Source organism: Palaemon carinicauda, chromosome 2 (genome assembly GCF_036898095.1).
Source record: "Palaemon carinicauda isolate YSFRI2023 chromosome 2, ASM3689809v2, whole genome shotgun sequence".
Lineage (NCBI taxonomy): Eukaryota > Metazoa > Arthropoda > Malacostraca > Decapoda > Palaemonidae > Palaemon > Palaemon carinicauda.
The window spans coordinates 54,201,614-54,223,345 of NC_090726.1; the positions used below are offsets into that span (position 1 = coordinate 54,201,614).

General features: G+C 44.8%; 1 protein-coding gene across 1 annotated transcript in view; it reads left to right on the plus strand.

Annotated features, from left to right (window-relative positions):
- The window catches only part of Atg18a (Autophagy-related 18a), a 160,459-nt gene that overhangs the window by 16,619 nt on the left and 122,108 nt on the right, over positions 1 to 21,732 (plus strand). The window contains exon 2 of the mRNA XM_068356037.1: positions 18,062 to 18,144. Coding sequence (XP_068212138.1) covers positions 18,062 to 18,144 — 83 coding nt within the window. The remainder of the gene's footprint in view (positions 1 to 18,061; positions 18,145 to 21,732) is intronic.

Genomic DNA, 21,732 nt, shown 5'->3' on the forward strand with positions numbered 1-21,732 from the left:
ACTAGAACAGTCTTTGTCAAACCATGGTTTGCTAACCTTTTTGCAATCCCCTGTTTTAGACTTATTTTAATAAACTTTTTTACAAATGCCAATGTGTTTAGCAGGGTCAATATATAATTTTCCTAAATCTTTTACAATATCATCCATAATATTCTGGGTTACATTCAAAGGGTTCAGTGAATCTAATTTCTGGTCTAATAAATTAATATCTCTAGTACTGAATGCTTCCATATACTCATTTTTTATGTCATTTGTCCATTTTGTTTTAAGTTCTTCATATTCAGAATTATTCATATCATAGGTTTCCTTACTATCTAAATCTAAATTTTCCTCCTCCTGTATTTCCGGTGGTCTCATATTACAAGTCTCTTCCAACCGTAATACCATAGAGAGGGCTGAGTGAGTATCGGACAGACACCTGTCATATTGCTCAACATTAAAATCCGTAATACTACTCATAAGTTTAGGAGAAACAATAAAATAGTCAATACAACTTTTACCATTAGCTGTGAAACAAGTAAAATCCCCCACGCCACTGTCCCCCCCAAACCTCCCGTTAACTACCTTAACGTCAAGCATTTTACACAGTTCAATTAAGTTACGACCATGGTTATTAGTAATAACATCACTGTTATAGCGATCTGTGCTAAGACCAAGAGTTTCTAATTCCCTTTTGGAGCTAAACAGACATTCATCAATAAAATCATTTAAATCGATATTTTGCAAAGGGTCGTCATCTATAAAGTCATTAAGTAAGCCTGTTCTTGAGTTAAAATCACCAGCTAATATAATTGGTAACTCATATTTTACATTCAAGTTCATAAGATCATCAGCAATAACATCAAAGATATTAGATGAACAATAAGGTGATCCCTCGTGTGGAATATACAAAGCACAAATAATAATATCATTCTGTGTTTCCCTACAATGAAATCTTACACATAATAAGGAATCAGACACTGTGTCTTCGATCAATGTTACACTATTTTCCCTGGCAAGAGACCTCTGTCTGTTAGCAGTCCAGATCTGCCAGTGGGCAGAAAGCCACAACATTTCTCTTTCAGCCAGGTTTATTCCAGGCCGGAGAAACATCGTGGCGGATCAGCTGAGCAGGCATCACCAAGTGCTGAGTGGAGAATGGTCTTTGGATCCTCGAGTAGCAAAGACAGTAATAGCTTTGTGGGGTTTACCCACAATAGATCTGTTCGCTACCTCTCTGAATGCGAAGCATCCTCGCTACGGGTCCCCAGTTCCAGACCATCAGGCAGCGATCCAGGACGCCCTCCAACACTCCTTCCCTCCCTTTTGCCTGCTCAGAAAGGTGATCAACAAAATCAGGATCTCTCAAGACTGCAAGCTAACTCTAATAGCTCCGGCTTGGCCAAGCAGAGAGTGATACGCAGATCTCCTTTCCCTGCTGGTTCAAGTGCCGAGGTTCCTGCCTCCAGAACCCCATCTGTTGACGCAGCCACACAGTAGTATCCCCCACGGGAGAATCCACTTCCTGAAACTTCATGCCTGGAGGCTGTCCAGTCTCTCCTCAGAAGCAGAGGCTTTTCAGGAAAGGTGGCTAAACACATGTCCAGGCACCTGCGCCAATCTTCCACAAACCTCTACCAAGCAAAATGGAGTGTTTGCAGCTTGGTGTAGAAGGCGAGGCGTGTCTCCACTCGATCCCTCTCTTCCTTTAGTGGCAGACTTCCTAGTTTACCTCAGGGAGGAGATACTCCTTTCAGTCTCGGCAACTAAGGGCTATCGTTCAGCCTTAAGCCTCATCTGCAGACTGAGAGGAGTTGACCTTTCCACCTCAGAAGATATCACCTTGTTGATTCGAGGTTTTGAGAGATCTTGCCCCCCAGTGGAGATTAGACCACCACCTTGGGACGTGTCCCTGGTCTTACGCTCCTTAAAGGGGCCTCCATATGAGCGCTTAAATAAGGCATATGACTTCCTCTTATTATTATTATTATTATTACTATCCAAGCTACAACCCTAATTGGAAAAGCAAGATGCTATAAGCCCAGGGGCTCCAATAGGGAAAAATAGCCCAGTGAGGAAAGGAAATAAGGAAATAAATAACTGAAGAGAACAAATTAACAATAAATCATTCTAAAAAAAGTAATGTCAAAAGAGATGTATCATATATAAACTATTAACAACGTCAACAACAAAAATGTCATATATAAACTATAAAAAGACTCATGTCCGTCTTCACCCTTAAGACCGTCTTCTTAGTAGCTCTAGCCTCGGCAAAAAGGGTTTGTGAACTTCACGGTCTATCCTACGAAGTCACCCATACTAGAGGATGGGGGGAAGTCTCTCTCAACTTTGTGCCAAGTTTTGTGGCCAAAACCCAGAATCCTTCATCTGCTGATGAGAGGTTTAGAGAATTTCAATTTTCAATATTAAACTTACCCGATAATCATGTAGCTGTCAACTCCGTTGCCCGACAGAATTCTACGGGAGGGATACGCCAGCTATCACTATACTAGAAGGGGGTGTACTCACCAGCGCCACCTGTGGCCAGGTACTGCAGTACTTCTTGTTGACACCACCTCAATTTTTCCTCTGTCGTGCTTCCGGCAAGACGTTCTTGGATACGCTTATGATTTTGGAGTATTGTTCACGGTTTTTGGTGAAGTATTTCTCTAAGATTTCAGCTTTCGCTATACTGGAAACTTTTCTAATTAGCTTAGATAGCTTTTATTTGGTTCTGATTAATGGTTAACGATCTTTTGCTTGATTTGGAATCCCCCTTGACTTGCTCTTTGATTCAAGATGTCTGACCTTTCACAAGCCCCTCCCCATAGACGATGTAGGTCTTGTAATAGGCGTATTCCGAAGGCCTCGGTTGATCCTCACACCGCTTGTTCTGACTGTAGGGAAAGACCCTGTCAGTTGGAAGATCGATGTGAGGAATGCGCCGGACTTTCGGAACTTGAATTTGTTCGATTCCTTAAATATTCAACCAAGTTAGAGAGAGAGAGAGAGTTAGGAGGAGTTCTTCTCGCTCTTCGCTTTTTTCCTCACCTCATGATCCTCAACCTTTTCCTCCCCCTGTAGTGGCTACCCCCGAACCTACTATTTGTGCTCAGCCTGATATGTCAGTTGTTTTGCGTGCCATTCAGGCTTTAGGTGACAAAGTGGAATCGGTGGTTAGTGACCATAAGTCTCTTTTGGCAGACGTCAAAGAACTTAAGGTCAAAAGTGCAGTGGGAGGTGATAGTGCCAGTGCTGTGCCAAGTGCTAGTGTCAGTGCGGTGCCGAGTGCTAGTGTCAGTGTCAGTGTTGTGCGTGAGGGTACTTCTGTGCGTGCCAGTCGTCCTCCCAGTCCGGGACCTCTTGCAAGCTCCCAAGCCCAGGGGAGAAGCAATGTCGAAGGGCAAAAGGGTTCGGCAGGCCTTGATCGGCGCACAGAAGTATCCTCGGTGGTTGCGGGCGTGTCTTACAGAGACCGTCACTCCCACCCGCAGACGATTGAGCCCGTCTTTTACTCGTCTGCAGAAGAAATATCGGGGAGGAAACGCTGGACTCAGGTCTCAAGACCTCTTAAACGTAAAGTCCAGACCTCAAGAGTTCAACAACCCGGATGCAGTCATTGGATTAGCTCTGACTCTCCGCTGTCATCAGGTGACTGTACACCTCCTAAGAGAGGTAAGGCGATACCTCAACAGACCTCATCTTCTGTTAAGGCTTTGCCTCAGCAGACCTTAGCGTCTGCTGATCCCAAGATGACTTTGCTGCAGTCCATGCAGTCGCAGCTTGCGGTCTTAATGCGTGAGTTTCAGGCTGAGAAGGTTGCACCTCCTCCTGCGAGCGCTCCGCCTCACCGCAGTCCAGTCTGCCAGGCGTACGAAGTTGAGGTTCCTCAGGCTACCTTACCGAGTTCTGAGTTGCCAGTTACCAGCGGTGTGCAGCAACCTCAGCCTTCCTTAAGGCAACCTCAACAATGGGAGCAGGAGTCTTATGCTTTACTTCCTCCTCTTCCTCTTGCGGTTAGACCATCGAGGCAACAACCTCTTGAGGTACGACAACCTCTTCCATCCATGAGGCAGCCACCTCAGCTCTCGCTGCAGCGACCTCAACTCTCCTCAAGGCGAGAGCCTCAACTCTTAAGGCTAGCTCCTCAGGAACCTCAACTCGCGAGACAGGAACTGCGTTCTGCGCAGCCGCTACCTCAACTCTCGCAGCTCACACCTCAGGAACCTCAACTCGTTCCTCAGGAACCTGCTACTGCGCATCCGCAACCCTTGCAGCAAGCGCAACTCTTGAGACAGGAAGCTCATGCTAGGAGTCAGCCACCTCAACCCATGCGCCTACCTTCCTCCACTACTCTTGACCAGTCTTTGCAGCCTGAACCTCAGGTTTTAACTCAGCAACAGAGACTTGAGGATGAAACCACAAGTGTTTATGCACCCGCTTGTTCAGATTCTGCTGTTCAGCATACAGCTGTTACTTTACCTCTCACTTCGCTACACTCTGGTGATGAGGTTTCTGAGGAGGAAGCTGCGCACCTAGATCCCTCTTCGGACGTGGAGGAACCCAAGTCTTCTCCTCTACCCATTGACTTTCGTAAGGTCCTGGCTCTTTTCAGAGAGGTATACCCGGACCATTTTGTTTCTGCTACCCCCCGCTCTCCTCCATCTGAGTTTTCGCTGGGCATGCAACCGGTTAAGTCAGCCTATACTAAGCTCGTCTTTGCTAGATCCTCTAAGAGAGCTTTAAGAATATTAGGGGATTGGTTGCAGTCCAAACAGCAACTAGGGAAGACTTCCTTTATGTTCCCACCTACTAAGCTCACTTCTAAGGCGGGCGTATGGTATGCCACAGGAGAGGAACCAGGCTTGGGAGTCCCTGCCTCTGCCCAGGCTGATTTCTCAAGTTTGGTCGACTCTCCTCGTAGATCAGCGATGAGGCGCTCTAAGGTCTGCTGGACCTTTTCCGACTTAGACCACTTCTTAAAGGGTGTATTTCGTGCCTTTGAGATTTTCAATTTTCTCGACTGGTGCCTGGGGGCCCTGAGCAAGAAGACCTCCCCTGCGGACAAGGACTCAGCCATGCTTATAATGTCCTGCATGGATAAAGCAATTCGGGATGGGTCCGGCGAGCTTGCTTCAATGTTTGTTTCAGGAGTTCTTAAGAAAAGGGAGCAACTTTGCACTTTTCTTTCTTCCAGCATCACACCTTGTCAAAGGTCTCAACTCCTTTTTGCTCCGCTTTCTAAGTTCTTGTTCCCCGAAGAGCTTATCAAGGATTTGTCTGTGGCCCTGATTCAGAAGGACACTCATGATCTTGTGGCCTCTTCAGCTCGTAAGGCTAAGGTTGCTCCCTCAGTTCCCAGGACTTACCGCACCCCAGTGGCTGATACTCCTGCTACAAGGTTTATTCCGCCCTTTCGTGGCAGAGCCCCCAGCCGAGGAAGCTCCCGTCCAGACTCTTCCAGGAGCAGGTCTAGGAAAGGTCCCAAGACTTCAAAAGGCAAACACTGACTCTCCTCCTCTCCAGACAGCAGTAGGAGCCAGACTCAAGACCTTCTGGCAAGCTTGGGAAAGGAGAGGTGCAGACGCCCAGTCTGTCAGGTGGCTAAGGGAGGGTTACAGGATACCATTCTGCCGCAAACCCCCTCTGACCACTTCTCCCATCAACCTCTCTCCCAACTACAAGGAAAAGGACAAGAGGCTAGCGTTGCACCAGGAGGTGTCGCTCCTGTTACAGAAGAAGGCAGTGGTTATAGTCCGGGACCATCAATCCCCGGGCTTCTACAACCGTCTCTTTCTGGTGGCCAAGAAGACAGGAGGTTGGAGACCGGTGCTGGACGTCAGCGCGCTCAATGCTTATGTCACCAAGCAGACGTTCACTATGGAGACGACGAAGTCGGTCCTAGCAGCGGTCAGGCAGGAGGACTGGATGGTCTCGTTGGATCTGAAAGACGCTTACTTTCACGTTCCTATTCATCCAGACTCCCAACCTTTCCTGAGATTCGTTTTTGGAAAGGTTGTGTACCAATTCCAAGCCCTGTGTTTTGGCCTAAGCACAGCTCCTATGGTGTTTACGCATCTGATGAGGAATATTGCAAAATTCCTCCACTTATCGGACATCAGAGCCTCCCTTTATTTAGACGACTGGCTGTTGAGAGCCTCCACGAGTCGTCGCTGTCTGGAGAGTCTCAACTGGACTTTGGACTTGATCAAGGAACTGGGTCTATTAGTCAACTTAGAAAAGTCCCAGCTCATTCCCTCCCAATCCATAGTTTACCTGGGAATGGAGATTCGGAGTTAGGATTTTCGGGCTTTTCCATCGGCCCCAAGGATAAGCCAAGCCCTAGAATGCATCCTGAGCATGCTGAAGAGGAACAGTTGCTCGGTGAGACAGTGGATGAGTCTAACAGGGACCCTGTCATCGTTAGCCCTGTTCGTCGAGTTAGGGAGACTCCACCTCCGCCCTCTCCAATTCCATCTAGCAGCTCATTGGGACAAGGGTTTGACGCTCGAAGCAGTCTCTATTCCTGTCACCAAAGAGATGAAGACCACTCTCTTGTGGTGGAAGACCAACCTCCTTCTCAAGGAGGGCCTATCGTTAGCGATTCAGACCCCCAATCTTCATCTCTTCTCGGATGCATCAGACTCGGGCTGGGGCGCGACCTTGAACGGACAGGAATGCTCGGGAACATGGAACAGGGAACAGGAAACGCTCCACATCAACTGCAAGGAGCTGCTGGCAGTTCATATGGCCCTTATGAACTTCAAGTCCCTCCTGCTAGACAAGGTGGTGGAGGTGAACTCCGACAACACCACAGCCTTGGCTTACATCTCCAAGCAGGGAGGGACCCATTCGAGGAACCTGTACGAGATAGCAAGGGACCTCCTCATTTGGTCAAGAAGTCTAAACCTCACTCTAGTAACGAGGTTCATTCAGGGCAACATGAACGTCTCAGCAGATCGCCTAAGCAGAAAAGATCAAGTCATTCCCACGGAATGGACCCTTCACAAGAGCGTGTGCAACAGACTTTGGACCTTGTGGGGTCAACCTACGATAGATCTGTTTGCCACCTCCATGACCAAGAGGCTTCCGTTGTACTGTTCCCCAGTTCCAGACCCAGCAGCAGTTCATGTGGATGCTTTTCTGCTGAATTGGTCCCATCTCGACCTTTACGCATTCCCACCGTTCAAGATCATCAACAGAGTCATTCAGAAGTTCGTCTCGCACGAAGGGACACGGCTGACGCTGGTTGCTCCCCTTTGGCCTGCAAGAGAATGGTTCACAGAGGTACTACAATGGCTGGTCGACGTTCCCAGGACTCTCCCTCTAAGAGTGGACCTTCTACGTCAACCTCACGTAGACAAGGTACACCCAAACCTCCACGCTCTTCGTCTGACTGCCTTCAGACTGTCGAAAGATTCGCTAGAGCTAGAGGCTTTTCAAAGGAGGCAGCCAGAGCGATTGCCAGAGCAAGGAGGGTATCCACTCGTAGAGTCTACCAATCCAAGTGGGAAGTCTTCCGAAGCTGGTGTAGAGCCAATGCAGTTTCCTCTACCAATACCTCTGTAACCCAAATAGCTGACTTCCTATTACATCTAAGGAATGAGAGATCCCTTTCGGCTCCTACGATTAAAGGGTATAGAAGTATGTTGGCTTCAGTTCTCCGCCACAGAGGTTTGGACCTTTCTTCCAACAAGGACCTTCAAGACATCCTTAAATCTTTCGAGACTTCTAAAGAACGTCGTTTATCCACTCCAGGCTGGAATCTAGACGTAGTCTTAAGGTTCCTTATGTCTCCTAGGTTCGAACCTCTCCAGTCAGCCTCCTTCAAGGACCTTACCCTCAAGACTCTTTTCCTCGTCTGCCTTGCAACAGCTAAGAGAGTTAGTGAGGTTCACGCCTTCAGCAAGAACATTGGGTTCACATCCGAATCTGCAACATGTTCTTTACAGCTCGGATTTTTAGCTAAGAATGAACGTCCTTCACGTCCTTGGCCTAGATCGTTTGAAATTCCTAGCCTTTCCAACATGGTGGGTAACGAGCTAGAAAGAGTTCTTTGCCCTGTCAGAGCTCTGAAATATTATCTTAATAGGTCAAAACCTATACGAGGACAGTCAGAAGCCTTATGGTGTGCAATCAAGAAACCTTCGATGCCCATGTCCAAAAACGGAGTTTCGTATTATATAAGGCTTCTGATTAGAGAAGCCCATTCTCACATGAAGGATGAAGACCTTGCTTTGCTGAAGGTAAGGACCCACGAAGTGAGAGCCGTAGCCACTTCGATGGCCTTTAATAAGAACCGTTCTCTGCAGAGCATTATGGATGCAACTTATTGGAGGAGCAAGTCAGTGTTTGCATCATTTTATCTTAAAGATGTCCAGTCTCTTTACGAGAACTGCTACACCCTGGGACCATTCGTAGCAGCGAGTGCAGTAGTAGGTGAGGGCTCAGCCACTACATTCCCTTAATCCCATAACCTTTTTTAACCTTTCTCTTGAATGCTTTTATTGTTGTTTTTTGGGTTGTTACGGTAGGCTAAGAAGCCTTCCGCATCCTTTTTTGATTTGGCGGGTGGTCAATTCATTCTTGAGAAGCGCCTGGGTTAGAGGTTGTGTAGAGGTCCTTTAGTATGGGTTGCAGCCCTGTATACTTTAGCACCTTAGAGTTGATTCAGCCTCCTAAGAGGAACGCTGCGCTCAGTAAGGAAGACGAACTTATTAAAGGCAGAGTAACGGTTCAAGTCGACTTCCTTACCAGGTACTTATTATTTCATTGTTATTCTGAATAACTGATTATATGAAATACGGGATACTTAGCTATCCTTTAGTCATGTACACTGGTTTTCACCCACCCCCCTGGGTGTGAATCAGCTACATTATTATTGGGTAAGTTTAATATTGAAAAATGTTATTTTCATTAGTAAAATAAATTTTTGAATATACTTACCCGATAATCATGATTTAATTGACCCACCCTTCCTCCCCATAGAGAACCAGTGGACCGAGGAAAAATTGAGGTGGTGTCAACAAGAAGTACTGCAGTACCTGGCCACAGGTGGCGCTGGTGAGTACACCCCCTTCTAGTATAGTGATAGCTGGCGTATCCCTCCCGTAGAATTCTGTCGGGCAACGGAGTTGACAGCTACATGATTATCGGGTAAGTATATTCAAAAATTTATTTTACTAATGAAAATAACATTTTTCCACCCTCAATAGGGCAACTCAGGATACTGACCAATTGCTACTGTGCCTGGTCAGGGCACTAAGGAAATACCTGAAGCGCACCAGACCTTTCAGACCACGCCTCCGTCATCTCTTCCTCAGTACCAACAAGGTTAAGAAGAGAATCTCTCGCAACACCATCTCTTTTTTGCTCAAGAAAGAGCCATTCACGGAGACCCTGAGGCAGCTCAACCCAAAGCCCAAGTTAGGGGAGTAGCTGCCTCGCTGGCGTTAAAGAAGAATTTCTCAGTCTCCCAAGTCTTAAGAGTTGGAGTCTGGAAACGCCAATCTACATTCACCACTCACTATTTATCAGATGTGACACATAGGTCTCTAAAACACCTTTTCTATAGGACCTATTGTGGGAGGTCAGCAGGTGCTGTAACTACCTTTACGCCCTTTCAGGGCACAGTAGCCAATGATCGAGGATTCTGAGTTACACTAGGTTTTAGAAGAACATCCATCTATCTTCTGCTCTTTCTTCTTCCTTCCATCTGGGTAGCCTAGTCTGTGAACAGTTTTGGCTGGACTCATCAATGGAAATAAGGTATGAAACTCATCTGACCCCTATCACAGGGTATGAGTTATACTCGTAGTCACAAGGGTTCCCCTTTTCAAGGTCAGGGGAACCCTTTGTATGAAAGGGTCCTGGTATTACTCCCGACCCTCTTCATGCTGAAACTTTGGTTTCTACGTATTTACAAACCTTCAGTCATGCTGGATTTGGGGATCTACAAAGTTAATGGGAGATTGTTCATTAATAGAGTCTAGTCTGAGGACTATCTTCTCTAGGTATAGAGAACCCTTCGTCCACCCTGACCTCAAGACTAAGTCTCTTATAATAAAGAATGAGGGTTTGTATTTAGTGTAGGAACAAATGACAAACTTATAACAGAGTTTGTATTTTTCCTAACATACAAACCCGAATTCTTTACTCAAAGCTTCCCTCCGTCACCGCCCCCTGATATAGTCCTAGCTAGAATCCGATTGAAGGTACTCAGTAGCTACTGGCCGGCAGTCCCCCACCCCCAACAGGGGGATAACTACCGGCCCGGTCGTTAACGACTTTGTTAAGGTTTTCTGCCGTATTTTCCAGCTCGCGCTAGAATATCTCCTATAGTAACGAATTCGGGTTTGTATGTTAGGAAAAATACAAACCCTGTTATAAGTTTGTCATTTTTACCGACTCATTGAGTGTTTTATTAGCATTAAGAAGTTTAGTCTCTTGCCGTCATTTGGTGCAAGATATACAAGATTGGTTTTATATTTTAGTGAATAGAAAGTATTTTATGATTAAGTTTTGCTGGGTTCCATCCCATGTTGGAATTGTTGGAAATGAGTGAGCCGACGTTGCAGCTAAGGCTGCAACTAGACTTAATCACATTTCCAGCATGGGTGTCCCAGTATCAGATTTTAAAAGTAGTATTAGGTTTTATTGTAGAGACAAGTGGCAGGCCCACTGGTCTAATTTAAATAATAATTTTAAATTAAAGTCAATTAGGCCTTTTGTCCAACCATGGTCACATTTACAGGTAGACAGAAGATCTAGCATTGTTGTAACATGTTTGCATATAGGGCACACACATTATACTCATAGGTATCTGATGGCAAGTGGGGCGGATGGGCTGGCTTCTCGCTGCCCTGCTTGCCAAGTACAGTAGATATAACCGTTGAACATATTTTAGTGTCTTGTACTGTTTTTAGATGTCAATGTAGGAAAAATCATGTAATTAATATGTCCCTTGGGGAAATTTTAGGTGAGACTGCTCCAGTGGAGCAGGTTGTAAATTTTTTAAAAGAAATTGGTATTTTTTCAATATTAATCTTACCCGATAATCATGTAGCTGTCAACTCTGTTGCCCGACAGAAATCTACGGTCGGGATACGCCAGCGATCGCTATACAGGTGGGGGTGTACACAACAGCGCCATCTGTGGTCAGGTACTCCAGTACTTCTTGTCAACACCACCTCAATTTTTCCTCTGTCGTGCCACCGGCTAGACCTACATGGATACGCTGTTGATTCTGGAGTTATTGTTCACGATTTGGTGATGTATTTGCTCTAGAGTTTAGCCTTCGCTATTCAGGAAGCTTTATCATTAGCTTAGCAAGTTTTTGGAATTAATTTGATTTAATTTTGGTGACGAAGAGAGTATGAACTCTCTTTCACTTTTAAATGGCCGACCCTTCCCTTAGACGGAAGTGTTGGTGTCGAAGAGAGTATAGACTCTCTTTCTTAATTTTGCTTAACAAAGTTATAGATTTATTTTATATCTCTCCGCCTTTTATAGGCCTCTTCGATTAACTTCCTTTTATTATAAACTTATTAAAATTAATTTTTATGTTTGTTTATATGCGACCTTTCCTAATAGTAGGCGGTCTTTTCTTGGAACCGAAGTTAATTAACATTGAGCCCGTCATTTCGTTTTTACCTGTTAACATTTTATGCTATTTTAATGTTTTTGAAAGTATTTCTTTGATAGTCTCGTACTGTTTTCAAAGTTGAACTAACGTTTTGTTTTGTCTCTGCAGTTGTTGACGTTCAGAACGTTCAACTTGCGCTCTATCGTTACGATAGAGAGAGAGTATTCACGGTTTCACGTTGCAGTAAGAGTAAACCGATTCTAGTGTTTTGTTCATTCTTTCTTAGCTTAAATGGTTTTAATTCTAATAAAGGAACATTTTATTTGGGAAATCTTTCAGTTTTTTTCCTTTAACAATAATATGTTTTAACGATATATATAATTGGGCTCATCTCTCAGGTTCTAAGTCAAGAGAGAGAGAGAGATAGAGACGGAGGGAGAGAGAGGAGGATAAACGTTTCGTTCAAGCGGGTAACGTTGTTATCGTTTTTGCTCTTCTCCCTAGTCTCTTTAGGGGAAGAAGGTAAACGTTTCTAGAGTTTTATTCTTGTTCCCAGGCTTTATGCGGTGAGAGATTTTAAACGTAGTTTATTTGATCTAGTGTTTAGTCTCTTTTCCAGCCACTGAATTATTTATCTTTCATTATGTTTTTCTGTTACATTGTAATACTGTTTTCGCAATTACTAACTTTTAATGAAGGATAGAATTGCGTGTTTCAGGTACAAACCACTTAAAGTTTCGAGTTCAGTGAAATAAGTGCAAACAGAAAATCAAAAGTGATAAAGTGATAAGCGCAAAGTGTTACAGTGTTGCGTTCGAGGGTTCGTCTGTTCGTGCCAGTTGTTCGCCTAGTCTGGGACCTCTTACAAGCTCCCAAGCCCAGGGGAGAAGTAACGTCGAAGGACTTATGGGTTCATCAGGCCTTGATCGACGAACAGACGTTTCCTCCGTGGTTTCGGGTGTAACCAACTCACGTAGCCGACGTGATCACCCCACCCACACAAAGACGAGAGAGCCCATTTATTCCTCGTCTGCGGAAGAGGTTTCTCGCAGAAACCATGGACCAAATCTTGCAGCTTTTAAGTGCAAGTCGGTCCCTTCCGCGCAAGTCCAACTCCTAGGTGTAGCCATTAGCACTGGGTCAGTTCGGACTTGCTGCAGTACGACAACTGCACACCTCCCAGAGAGGCAAGGTGGTACCGCAACAGGCAGTAACTCCGTCTGTTGCCGCACCAGCTGTTTTAGACCCTCAGTCTCAACGGACAGTAGCTCCGTTTGTTGTTGTCTTTCATAGACCCTAGTGGTCCATGCTGCAGACTATACAGTCTCAGCTTGCTCCTTCATACAGGAGTATCATGCTGGAAGGTTGACAATGTAGCCTGTTAACCTACAACCCGCCGAGGTTGTGCGCTCAGCAGATACTGCGGCTGCCTGCTCCCACCCTCCACCTGTGAGAGCTCCACCTCCGATGCGCAGTCCACCCTGCCAGACGCATGTTCTTGCTGCGCCTCCTGCTTTCATGCGTGAGTTGCCGCATCGGGAGTTGCCGGGTTCCAGCACTATGAGGCAACCTCCTCAACCCATGAGGCAGGAGCCTCATGCTATGCGGCAACCTCCTCTACCCATGAGGCAGGAGCCTCATGCTATGAGGAGCCTCATGCTATGCGGCATCCTCCTCAACCCATGAGGCAGGAGCCTCATGCTATGCGGCAACCTCCTCTACCCATGAGGCAGGAGCCTCATGCTATGCGGCATCCTCCTCAAACCATGAGGCAGGAGCCTCATGCTATGCGGCATCCTCCTCAACCCATGAGGCAGGAGCCTCATGCTATGAGGAGCCTCATGCTATGCGGCATCCTCCTCAAACCATGAGGCAGGGGCCTCATGCTATGAGGAGCCTCATGCTATGCGGCATCCTCCTCAACCCATGAGGCAGGAGCCTCATGCTATGCGGCAACCTCCTCTACCCATGAGGCAGGAGCCTCATGCTATGCGGCATCCTCCTCAACCCATGAGGCAGGAGCCTCATGCTATGCGGCATCCTCCTCAACCCATGAGGCAGGAGCCTCATGCTATGAGGAGCCTCATGCTATGAGGAGCCTCATGCTATGCGGCATCCTCCTCAAACCATGAGGCAGGAGCCTCATGCTATGCGGCAACCTCCTCAACCCATGAGGCAGGAGCCTCATACTATGCGGCATCCTCCTCAACACATGCGGCATGAGCCTCATCCCTTGCAGCATGAGCCTCATACCATGCAGCATGAGCCTCATCCCATGCAGCATGAGCCTCATCCCATGCAGCATAAGCCGCACGCCATGCAACATGCTCTGCTTACCTTACAGCATGCTCTACATACAGCATGCTCTGCATACAGCATGTTCTGCATACCTTACCGCATGCTCCTCAGTCACACATCTTTGGTTGTTGCCAACTCACAAGACTGTCAAGCAGTTTCATAACGTTGCCTTCTGGTCTGCTGCTTTTGCACCAGTGAAACCCTCACTGAGAGAACTTAGCTTTTCTCGGATATGGTTCCTGTAGATGAGAAAGTGCTATTCTCCCTCCTTCTGATATTCCCTTGAGGACTCTGTCATTTGGAGAGGAGCCTTTAGCTGCTTAGCCTCCTATGGACTTTTATTTAAGCATAACATGCTTCCAGGGAGGGTAATGGTTCCGCTTCAGTCGCTAACCCCGTCTGTTACCACACCTGCTCCCATAGACCTTGAGCTTTGTTGCAAGACATGCAGTCCAAGCTTAGTCCTTGTTAGAGGATTTTTTGTTTACGGAGTCAGTGTGTCACTGGGAAGACGTTCAACAACCAGCAGAAGTGACTTGTTGTGACGCAGTGCGGCAACCTCAGCAACCCGATAAGGAGTTGTCTGTACGACCCAGACAGTCTAGACAGTTTCGGGTTGTCGCTGTACTTCCTCGCTTCCCCATGGTTGACAGTTCACAGACTGTGCAGCAGTACCATGATCTTGTGTCCGGCTCCGTCAGACGACTGGCTTTTAAGAGCTCCCACAAGTCGTCGCTGTCTGGAGATTCTCAGATGGACTATGGATCTGACCAAGGAACTGGGCCTCCTGGTCAATTTTGAGGAGTCCCAGCTCGTCCCATCCCAGACCATTGTCTACCTGGGTATGGAGCTTCAGAGTCGAGCTTTTCGGGCTTTTCCGTCGGCCCCAAGGATCTACCAAGCCCTAGAATGCATCCAGAGCATGCTGAGAAGGAACCGATGCTCAGTCAGGTAGTGGATGAGTCTAACAGGGACACTTTCATCGCTGGCCCTGTTCATCGAGTTAGGGAGACGCCACCTCCGCCCCCTTCAGTATCATCTAGCTGCTCACTGGATAAAGGACATGACGCTAGAGACGGTCTCAGTTCCTGTTTCCGAAGAGAGGAGGTCTACTCTCAAGTGGTGAAAGAACAGCTTTCTTCTCAAGGAAGTCTACCTTTGGCTGTTCAGAAACCCGACCGCCGTCTCTTCTCGGACGCATCAGACACGGGCTGGGGTGCGACTTTGGACGGACAGGAATGCTCGGGAACATGGAATCAGGAGCAAAGGACACTTCACATCAATTGCAAGGAGCTGTTGGCGGTTCATCTGGCCTTGATAAACTTCAAGTCCCTCCAGCTTAACAAGGTGGTGGAGGTGGACTCTGACAACACCACAGCCTTGGCTTACATCTCCAAGCAGGGAGGGACTCATTCGTGGAAGTTGTTCTAGATCGCAAGGGACCTCCTCATCTGGTCAAAAGATCGAAAGCTCACGCTGGTAACGAGGTTCATTCAGGGCGATATGAATGTCATGGCAGATCGCCTCAGCCGGAAGGGTCAGGTCATCCCCACAGAGTGGACCCTTCACAAGAATGTTTGCAGCAGACTTTGGGCCCTGTGGGGTCAGCCAACCATAGATCTGTTCGCTACCTCGATAACCTAGAGGCTCCCGTTGTATTGTTCTCCGATTCCAGACCCAGCAGCAGTTCACGTGGATGCTTTTCTGCTGGATTGGTCCCATCTCGACCTGTATGCATTCCCGCCGTTCAAGATTGTCAACAGGGTACTTCAGAAGTTCGCCTCTCGCAAAGGGACACGGCTGACGTTGGTTGGCTCCGCTCTGGCCCGCGAGAGAATGGTTCATAGAGGTACTGCAATGGCTGGTCGACATTCCCAGGACTCTTCCTCTAGGAGTGGACCTTCTACGTCTACCTCACGTAAAGAAGGTACACCCAAACCTCCACGCTCTTCGTCTGACTGCCTTCAGACTTTCGAAAGACTCAAGAGCTAGGGGCTTTTCGAAGGAGGCAGCCAGGGCGATTGCCAGAGCAAGGAGGACATCCACTCTCAGAGTCTATCAGTCTAAAGGGGAAGTCTTCCGAAGCTGGTACAAGGCCAATGCAGTTTCCTCAACCAGTACCACTGTAACCCAGATTGCTGACTTCCTGTTACATCTAAGGAACGTAAGATCCCTTTCAGCTCCTACGATCAAGGGTTACAGAAGTATGTTGGCAGCGGTTTTCCGCCACAGAGGCTTGGATATTTCCACCAACAAAGATCTACAGGACCTCCTTAGGTCTTTTGAGACCTCAAAGGAACGTCGGTTGTCCACTCCAGGCTGGAATCTAGACGTGGTCCTAAGGTTCCTTATGTCATCAAGATTTGAACCTCTCCAATCAGCCTCTTTTAAGGACCTCACATTAAAAACTCTTTTCCTCGTGTGCTTGACAACAGCTAAAAGAGTAAGTGAGATCCACGCCTTCAGCAGGAACATAGTTTTCACATCTGAAACGGCTACATGTTCCTTGCAGCTCGGTTTTTTGCTAAAACGAGCTTCCTTCACGTCCTTGGCCTAAGTCGTTCGAGATCCCAAGCCTGTCCAACTTGGTGGGAAACGAACTGGAGAGAGTACTTTGCCCAGTTAGAGCTCTTAGGTACTATCTAAAAAGGTCATAACCTTTACGAGGACAATCAGAAGCCTTATGGTGTGCTATCAAGAAGCCTTCTCTTCCAAGGTCTAAGAACTCAGTTTCTTACTAATTCAGGCTCCTGATTAGGGAAGCACATTCTCATCTGAAGGAAGAAGACCTTGCTTTGCTGAAGGTAAGGACACATGAAGTGAGAGCTGTGGCTACTTCAGTGGCCTTCAAACAGAACCGTTCTCTGCAGAGTGTTATGGATGCAACCTATTGGAGAAGCAAGTCAGTGTTCGCATCATTCTATCTCAAAGATGTCCAGTCTCTTTACGAGAACTGCTACACCCTGGGACCATTCGTAGCAACGAATGCAGTAGTAGGCGGGGGCTCAGCCACTACATTCCCATAATCCCATAACCTTTTTAACCTTTCTCTTGAATACTTTTTATGGGTTGTACGGTCGGCTAAGAAGCCTTCCACATCCTTGTTGATTTGGCGGGTGGTCAATTCTTTCTTGAGAAGCGCCGAGGTTAAAGGTTGTGATGAGGTCCTTTAGTATGGGTTGCAGCCCTTTATACTTCAGCACCTAAGAGTCGTTCAGCATCCTAAGAGGACCGCTACGCTCAGTAAGGAAGACGTACTTAATAAAGGCAGAGTAATGGTTCAAGTCGTCTTCCTTACCAGGTACTTATTTATTTTGTTATTTTTGAATAACTAATAAAATAAAATACGGGATACTTAGCTTCTTTGTTAACATGTATGCTGGTCTCCACCCACCACCCTGGGTGTGAATCAGCTACATGATTATCGGGTAAGATTAATATTGAAAAATGTTATTTTCATTAGTAAAATAAATTTTTGAATATACTTACCCGATAATCATGATTTAATTGACCCACCCTTCCTCCCCATAGAGAACCAGTGGACCGAGGAAAAAATTGAGGTGGTGTTGACAAGAAGTACTGGAGTACCTGACCACAGATGGCGCTGTTGTGTACACCCCCACCTGTATAGCGATCGCTGGCGTATCCCGACCGTAGATTTCTGTCGGGCAACAGAGTTGACAGCTACATGATTATCGGGTAAGTATATTCAAAAATTTATTTTACTAATGAAAATAACATTTTTATGAGTTATAGATCTATGGTTTTATTGTGATTTTAAATTTTTACCTGTTGGGTTTATTATGATTTTAAATTTTAATCTGTTGGTTTTATTGTGGTTTTAAATTTTAACCTGTTGTATAGATTTATTTCAATTGTTTTATTTTCATTTATATACTTATAATTCATTCTAAAAGATATATATGAGCTGAATGGCTTCGGCGTTTGGCTTTGGGCCATAGATTTCATAAATCAATCAGTCAATAGTACTGTACACATACTCAGTAGAGTACTTTGAATTTCCATTTGTTCCGTAATTGGAATACAAACCACGCTATTTATTAGGGGTTATACTTTCGGCGGAGCTGAAATGACCCCTAATAAATAGCTAAGGTTTGTATAGTTAAGAAAAATACAAATTATATACGAATTTGTCATGTTACCTTTATAGTAAATGTTGATTATTCTTTACCATTTCAGGTCTTTAGGAGTTGGGACAAAAGTTGGTTATAAATTATTTTCCCTTAACACTGTAGATAAGGTTGAGCAGATATGTGATAATGGTAAGTTGAATACAGTATTTACTTTTACTAGATGTTTAAGGTTCTTGAAACCTCTTAAATGAAATCAGTATTGAGATTCCTGAACAAATGTAGACTTTTCCAATTTAAAATTCATGAGCTCATTCTACTTTTAAGATAAATGCTATAGAAGTAAAAGAGGTGGTTACCGCATTGACGAAACTGGTAGCTAAGGGCTTTCAACGTCCCGTTCTTTCGTAAGATTTTGATACGGAAGTTTAGCCTATGCCAGTCAATATACTGTACCATAGTTTGTGGCATATTAATCCTCATAAATGTTACATTTTGTTGTCTTTTTCTGGGTGGTGATATATAACTATGTTCTGTAACTCATTTAGGGATTATCAATTCATATACTTTACTTGAGGTATGCTCAAGTACTTTAATTTTTTTTTCTCATTAACCTCCCCTTATGTTCATATTCCTTCTTAATCAAAGCTATGCTTATAGTGATTTGTACCCCTCAAAAATTACAAATTTGGAAATATTTTAGATTTTTCATAACCATATAAACCTGAAGCTCTTTACTATGGAGATATATTTCGGTGACAACTGAAACGAACCGTAAAACTTTTTGCGAAGTGCTACTCCCCCCCGCTAGTTAGCAGGGGGCGCCAGACCAATCACCCCACTCACGCATGCAGTAGCCAACACAAGCCACTTTGCAATTTCAGGTAGAACTTCCTGGGGTTTTGATGGTGACCATTATGTGTAAAGAGCTTCAGGTAGCACTGTTGAAGCCTCAGAAGTTTTGGGCCTTGAAACAGGTGCATACCACAGCTAAATCACATAGCCATCAATGGTCAAGTAAAGAAGTACCACCTCAAAAGGGTGGACAATGAAATTCGAAAGTTCATCAGGAGGTACTTGCACTTACTGGGTTACGCTCCTCAGCCAGCATTCTATGCAAGGACAGCAGCTGGAGGCCTTAGTATCTTCAACTTTACCGAAGACATCCCAAAAGCCCTTAATAGTTAGACCTCTATTAAGGGATTCATCAAGCCCAAGTCTACATTTAGTATGTGGTATAAATTCATGTAAAGAAAGAAACATTATCTGCATGTGCAACAAACATGTTTTTTTGGCCAAACCACATATGAAGATATAGTATGAAAAGTAACAGGCCAAGTACACTACTCTGAGGTACACCAGATATCATTTTCCTATACTCACTATGGTGCTCATCAACAACAACTCTTTGCAATCTATTATTCTAAAATTCAATAATGATGCTAAGAAAAGACCCACCCACTCCCAACTGTTTAAGTTTGAAAACAAGATCCTCATAATTAATGCAAAGGCAACACCAAAATCAAGGCTAATCATATGAACTTCCTAATCAGAATCAAGATATATCTGTACACTAATGACAATTGAAAGAAGTGCATCACATGCTCCAAGGCCTTTACAAAAGCCAAATTGCAAACTAAGGAACAGGTGATTACCTTCAGCATACCTATTTAGACATTTTGCCAAAAGACTTTCACAAACTTTAGTGATACTGTATGGAGTTATGGAAATTGGTCAGTAATCAGCTGGGCTAGAGCTACCACAAATACATTACTTAATGGTATAACATTACCAATTCTCCAACAAGTGCTAAAAGATCCTCTTCTTCCTAACTGGCAGAAAATAAACAATTTCGGAGCTAAGAAATCAGCAGTCTTTATAAGAAAACAAAGGAAAAATGTCATCTGGGTCTACACCTCCATAAGCATCAAGGTCCATCAGAAAGTTTTAATTTCTCCAGACTGAAAAGCTGAACTAGTTAGTTTAGGCTTGGGAACACAGCAATGAGGAAGATCAAGTTTCTCATTGCTCTGCTTACTGTCTAACATATCAACCAAAAGGGTTGCTTATTCTTTCGAACAGTCAGAGAATAGAATTATAAAAAGTAAAAGCAAAGAGGATGAAAATACTAAAAGTAAAATAAGAATTTCTTTATTTAGGCAATAGAAATTGGAATTTATCCTATAATAAGATTACAATAAAAATTTTTGGCTGTTGAAGTGATTCTAACCGTGCTTAATATATAAATAGTTTGTCCATTCTTTCCAATGCACTTGACTGTGCACTCGAGGCATTACTGTTGGGGTCTGCAGTATCCTTTTGGCCTCTATCTGCATCCAGTTTTTATGTTCTTTGCTTTTATTTCTGTTTCCTAACATTTTATCATTCTGTCCAAGCTCTTTTCACTTCATATTGGACGTGTAAGGTTTTCTCTAAATTGTATCATACAGCTATCTATCTATCTATTTACCAAGGCACTTCCCCTAATTTTGGCGGGTAGCTGACATTAAACAAATGAACAAAAGGGGACCTTTCCTCTCTCCGCTCCTCCCAGCCTGACGAGAGATTCAGCCGAGTTTGGCTGTTACTGCTGGGGTGCCACAGCCCACCTTCCCCCATTATCCACCTCAAATGAAGTTCATATGCTGAATCCCCTACTGCTGCTACCTCTGCGGTCACCAAGACGCTGAGGAAGTAGCAGGGCCTACCGGAACTGTCACAATCGCTCTCCATTCATTCCTATTTCTAGCACGCTCTCTTGCCTCTCTCACATCTATCCTATCACCCAGAGCTTTCTTCACTCCATCCATCCACCCAAACCTTGGCCTTCCTCTTGTACTACTCCCATCAACTCTTGCATTCATCACCTTCTTTAGCAGACAGCCACTTTCCATTCTCTCAACAGGGCCAAACTACCTCAACACATTCATATCCACTCTAACTGCTTAATAATTTCTTACACACGTTCTCACTCTCACTACTTCGTTCCTAACCCTATCTAATCGAGATACACCAGCCACACTCCTCAGACACTTCATCTCAAACACATTCAATTTCTGTCTCTACATCACTTTCATTCCCCTCAACTTTGATCCATACACCACAGTTGGTACAATCACTTTCTCATACAGAACTCTCCTTACATTCATGCCTAACCCTCTATTCTTTACCACTCCCTTCACTGCCGCCAACACTTTGCAACCTTCATTCACTCTCTGGTGTACATATGCTTCCACCCCACCATTTGCTGCAACAACAGACCCCAAGTACTTAAACTGATCTACTTCCTCAAGTAACTCTCCATTCAACATGACCTTCAATGTCGCACCACCCTCCCTTCTCGTGCATCTATCTATCCATCAATAATATCCTCCCATACTAACAAAAAGTATGAATGTATGGATAAAAAGATGGAGAAGCTCTAAAATATGATTAAAACTAATGCATATTCATTTGAATTCATAGGATTTTATTAAAACAAATGAACAGCTACTTGTTCAGTTCGGTTCATTGTAAGCAACAGTCCGCTCATCATGTCTTATTTTCCCGCCTATAAAATACCCCATTACAGTATTGCTTTTGTGTGAATAGTTCAGCATAGCAAAATAATCTATTCTTTCTATTTTGCCAAATAGTATTGCAGTAGAATTAAATTCTCAGGATTGTGTATCCCAAAGAAAAATTTTATTTTTATCCTAAGAAGACTTTTTCCTGGATTCTCGGTTTAGAGAAGGGATTGGTAAAAGCTTATAGATAAAAGCAACCAAATATGAATGATGG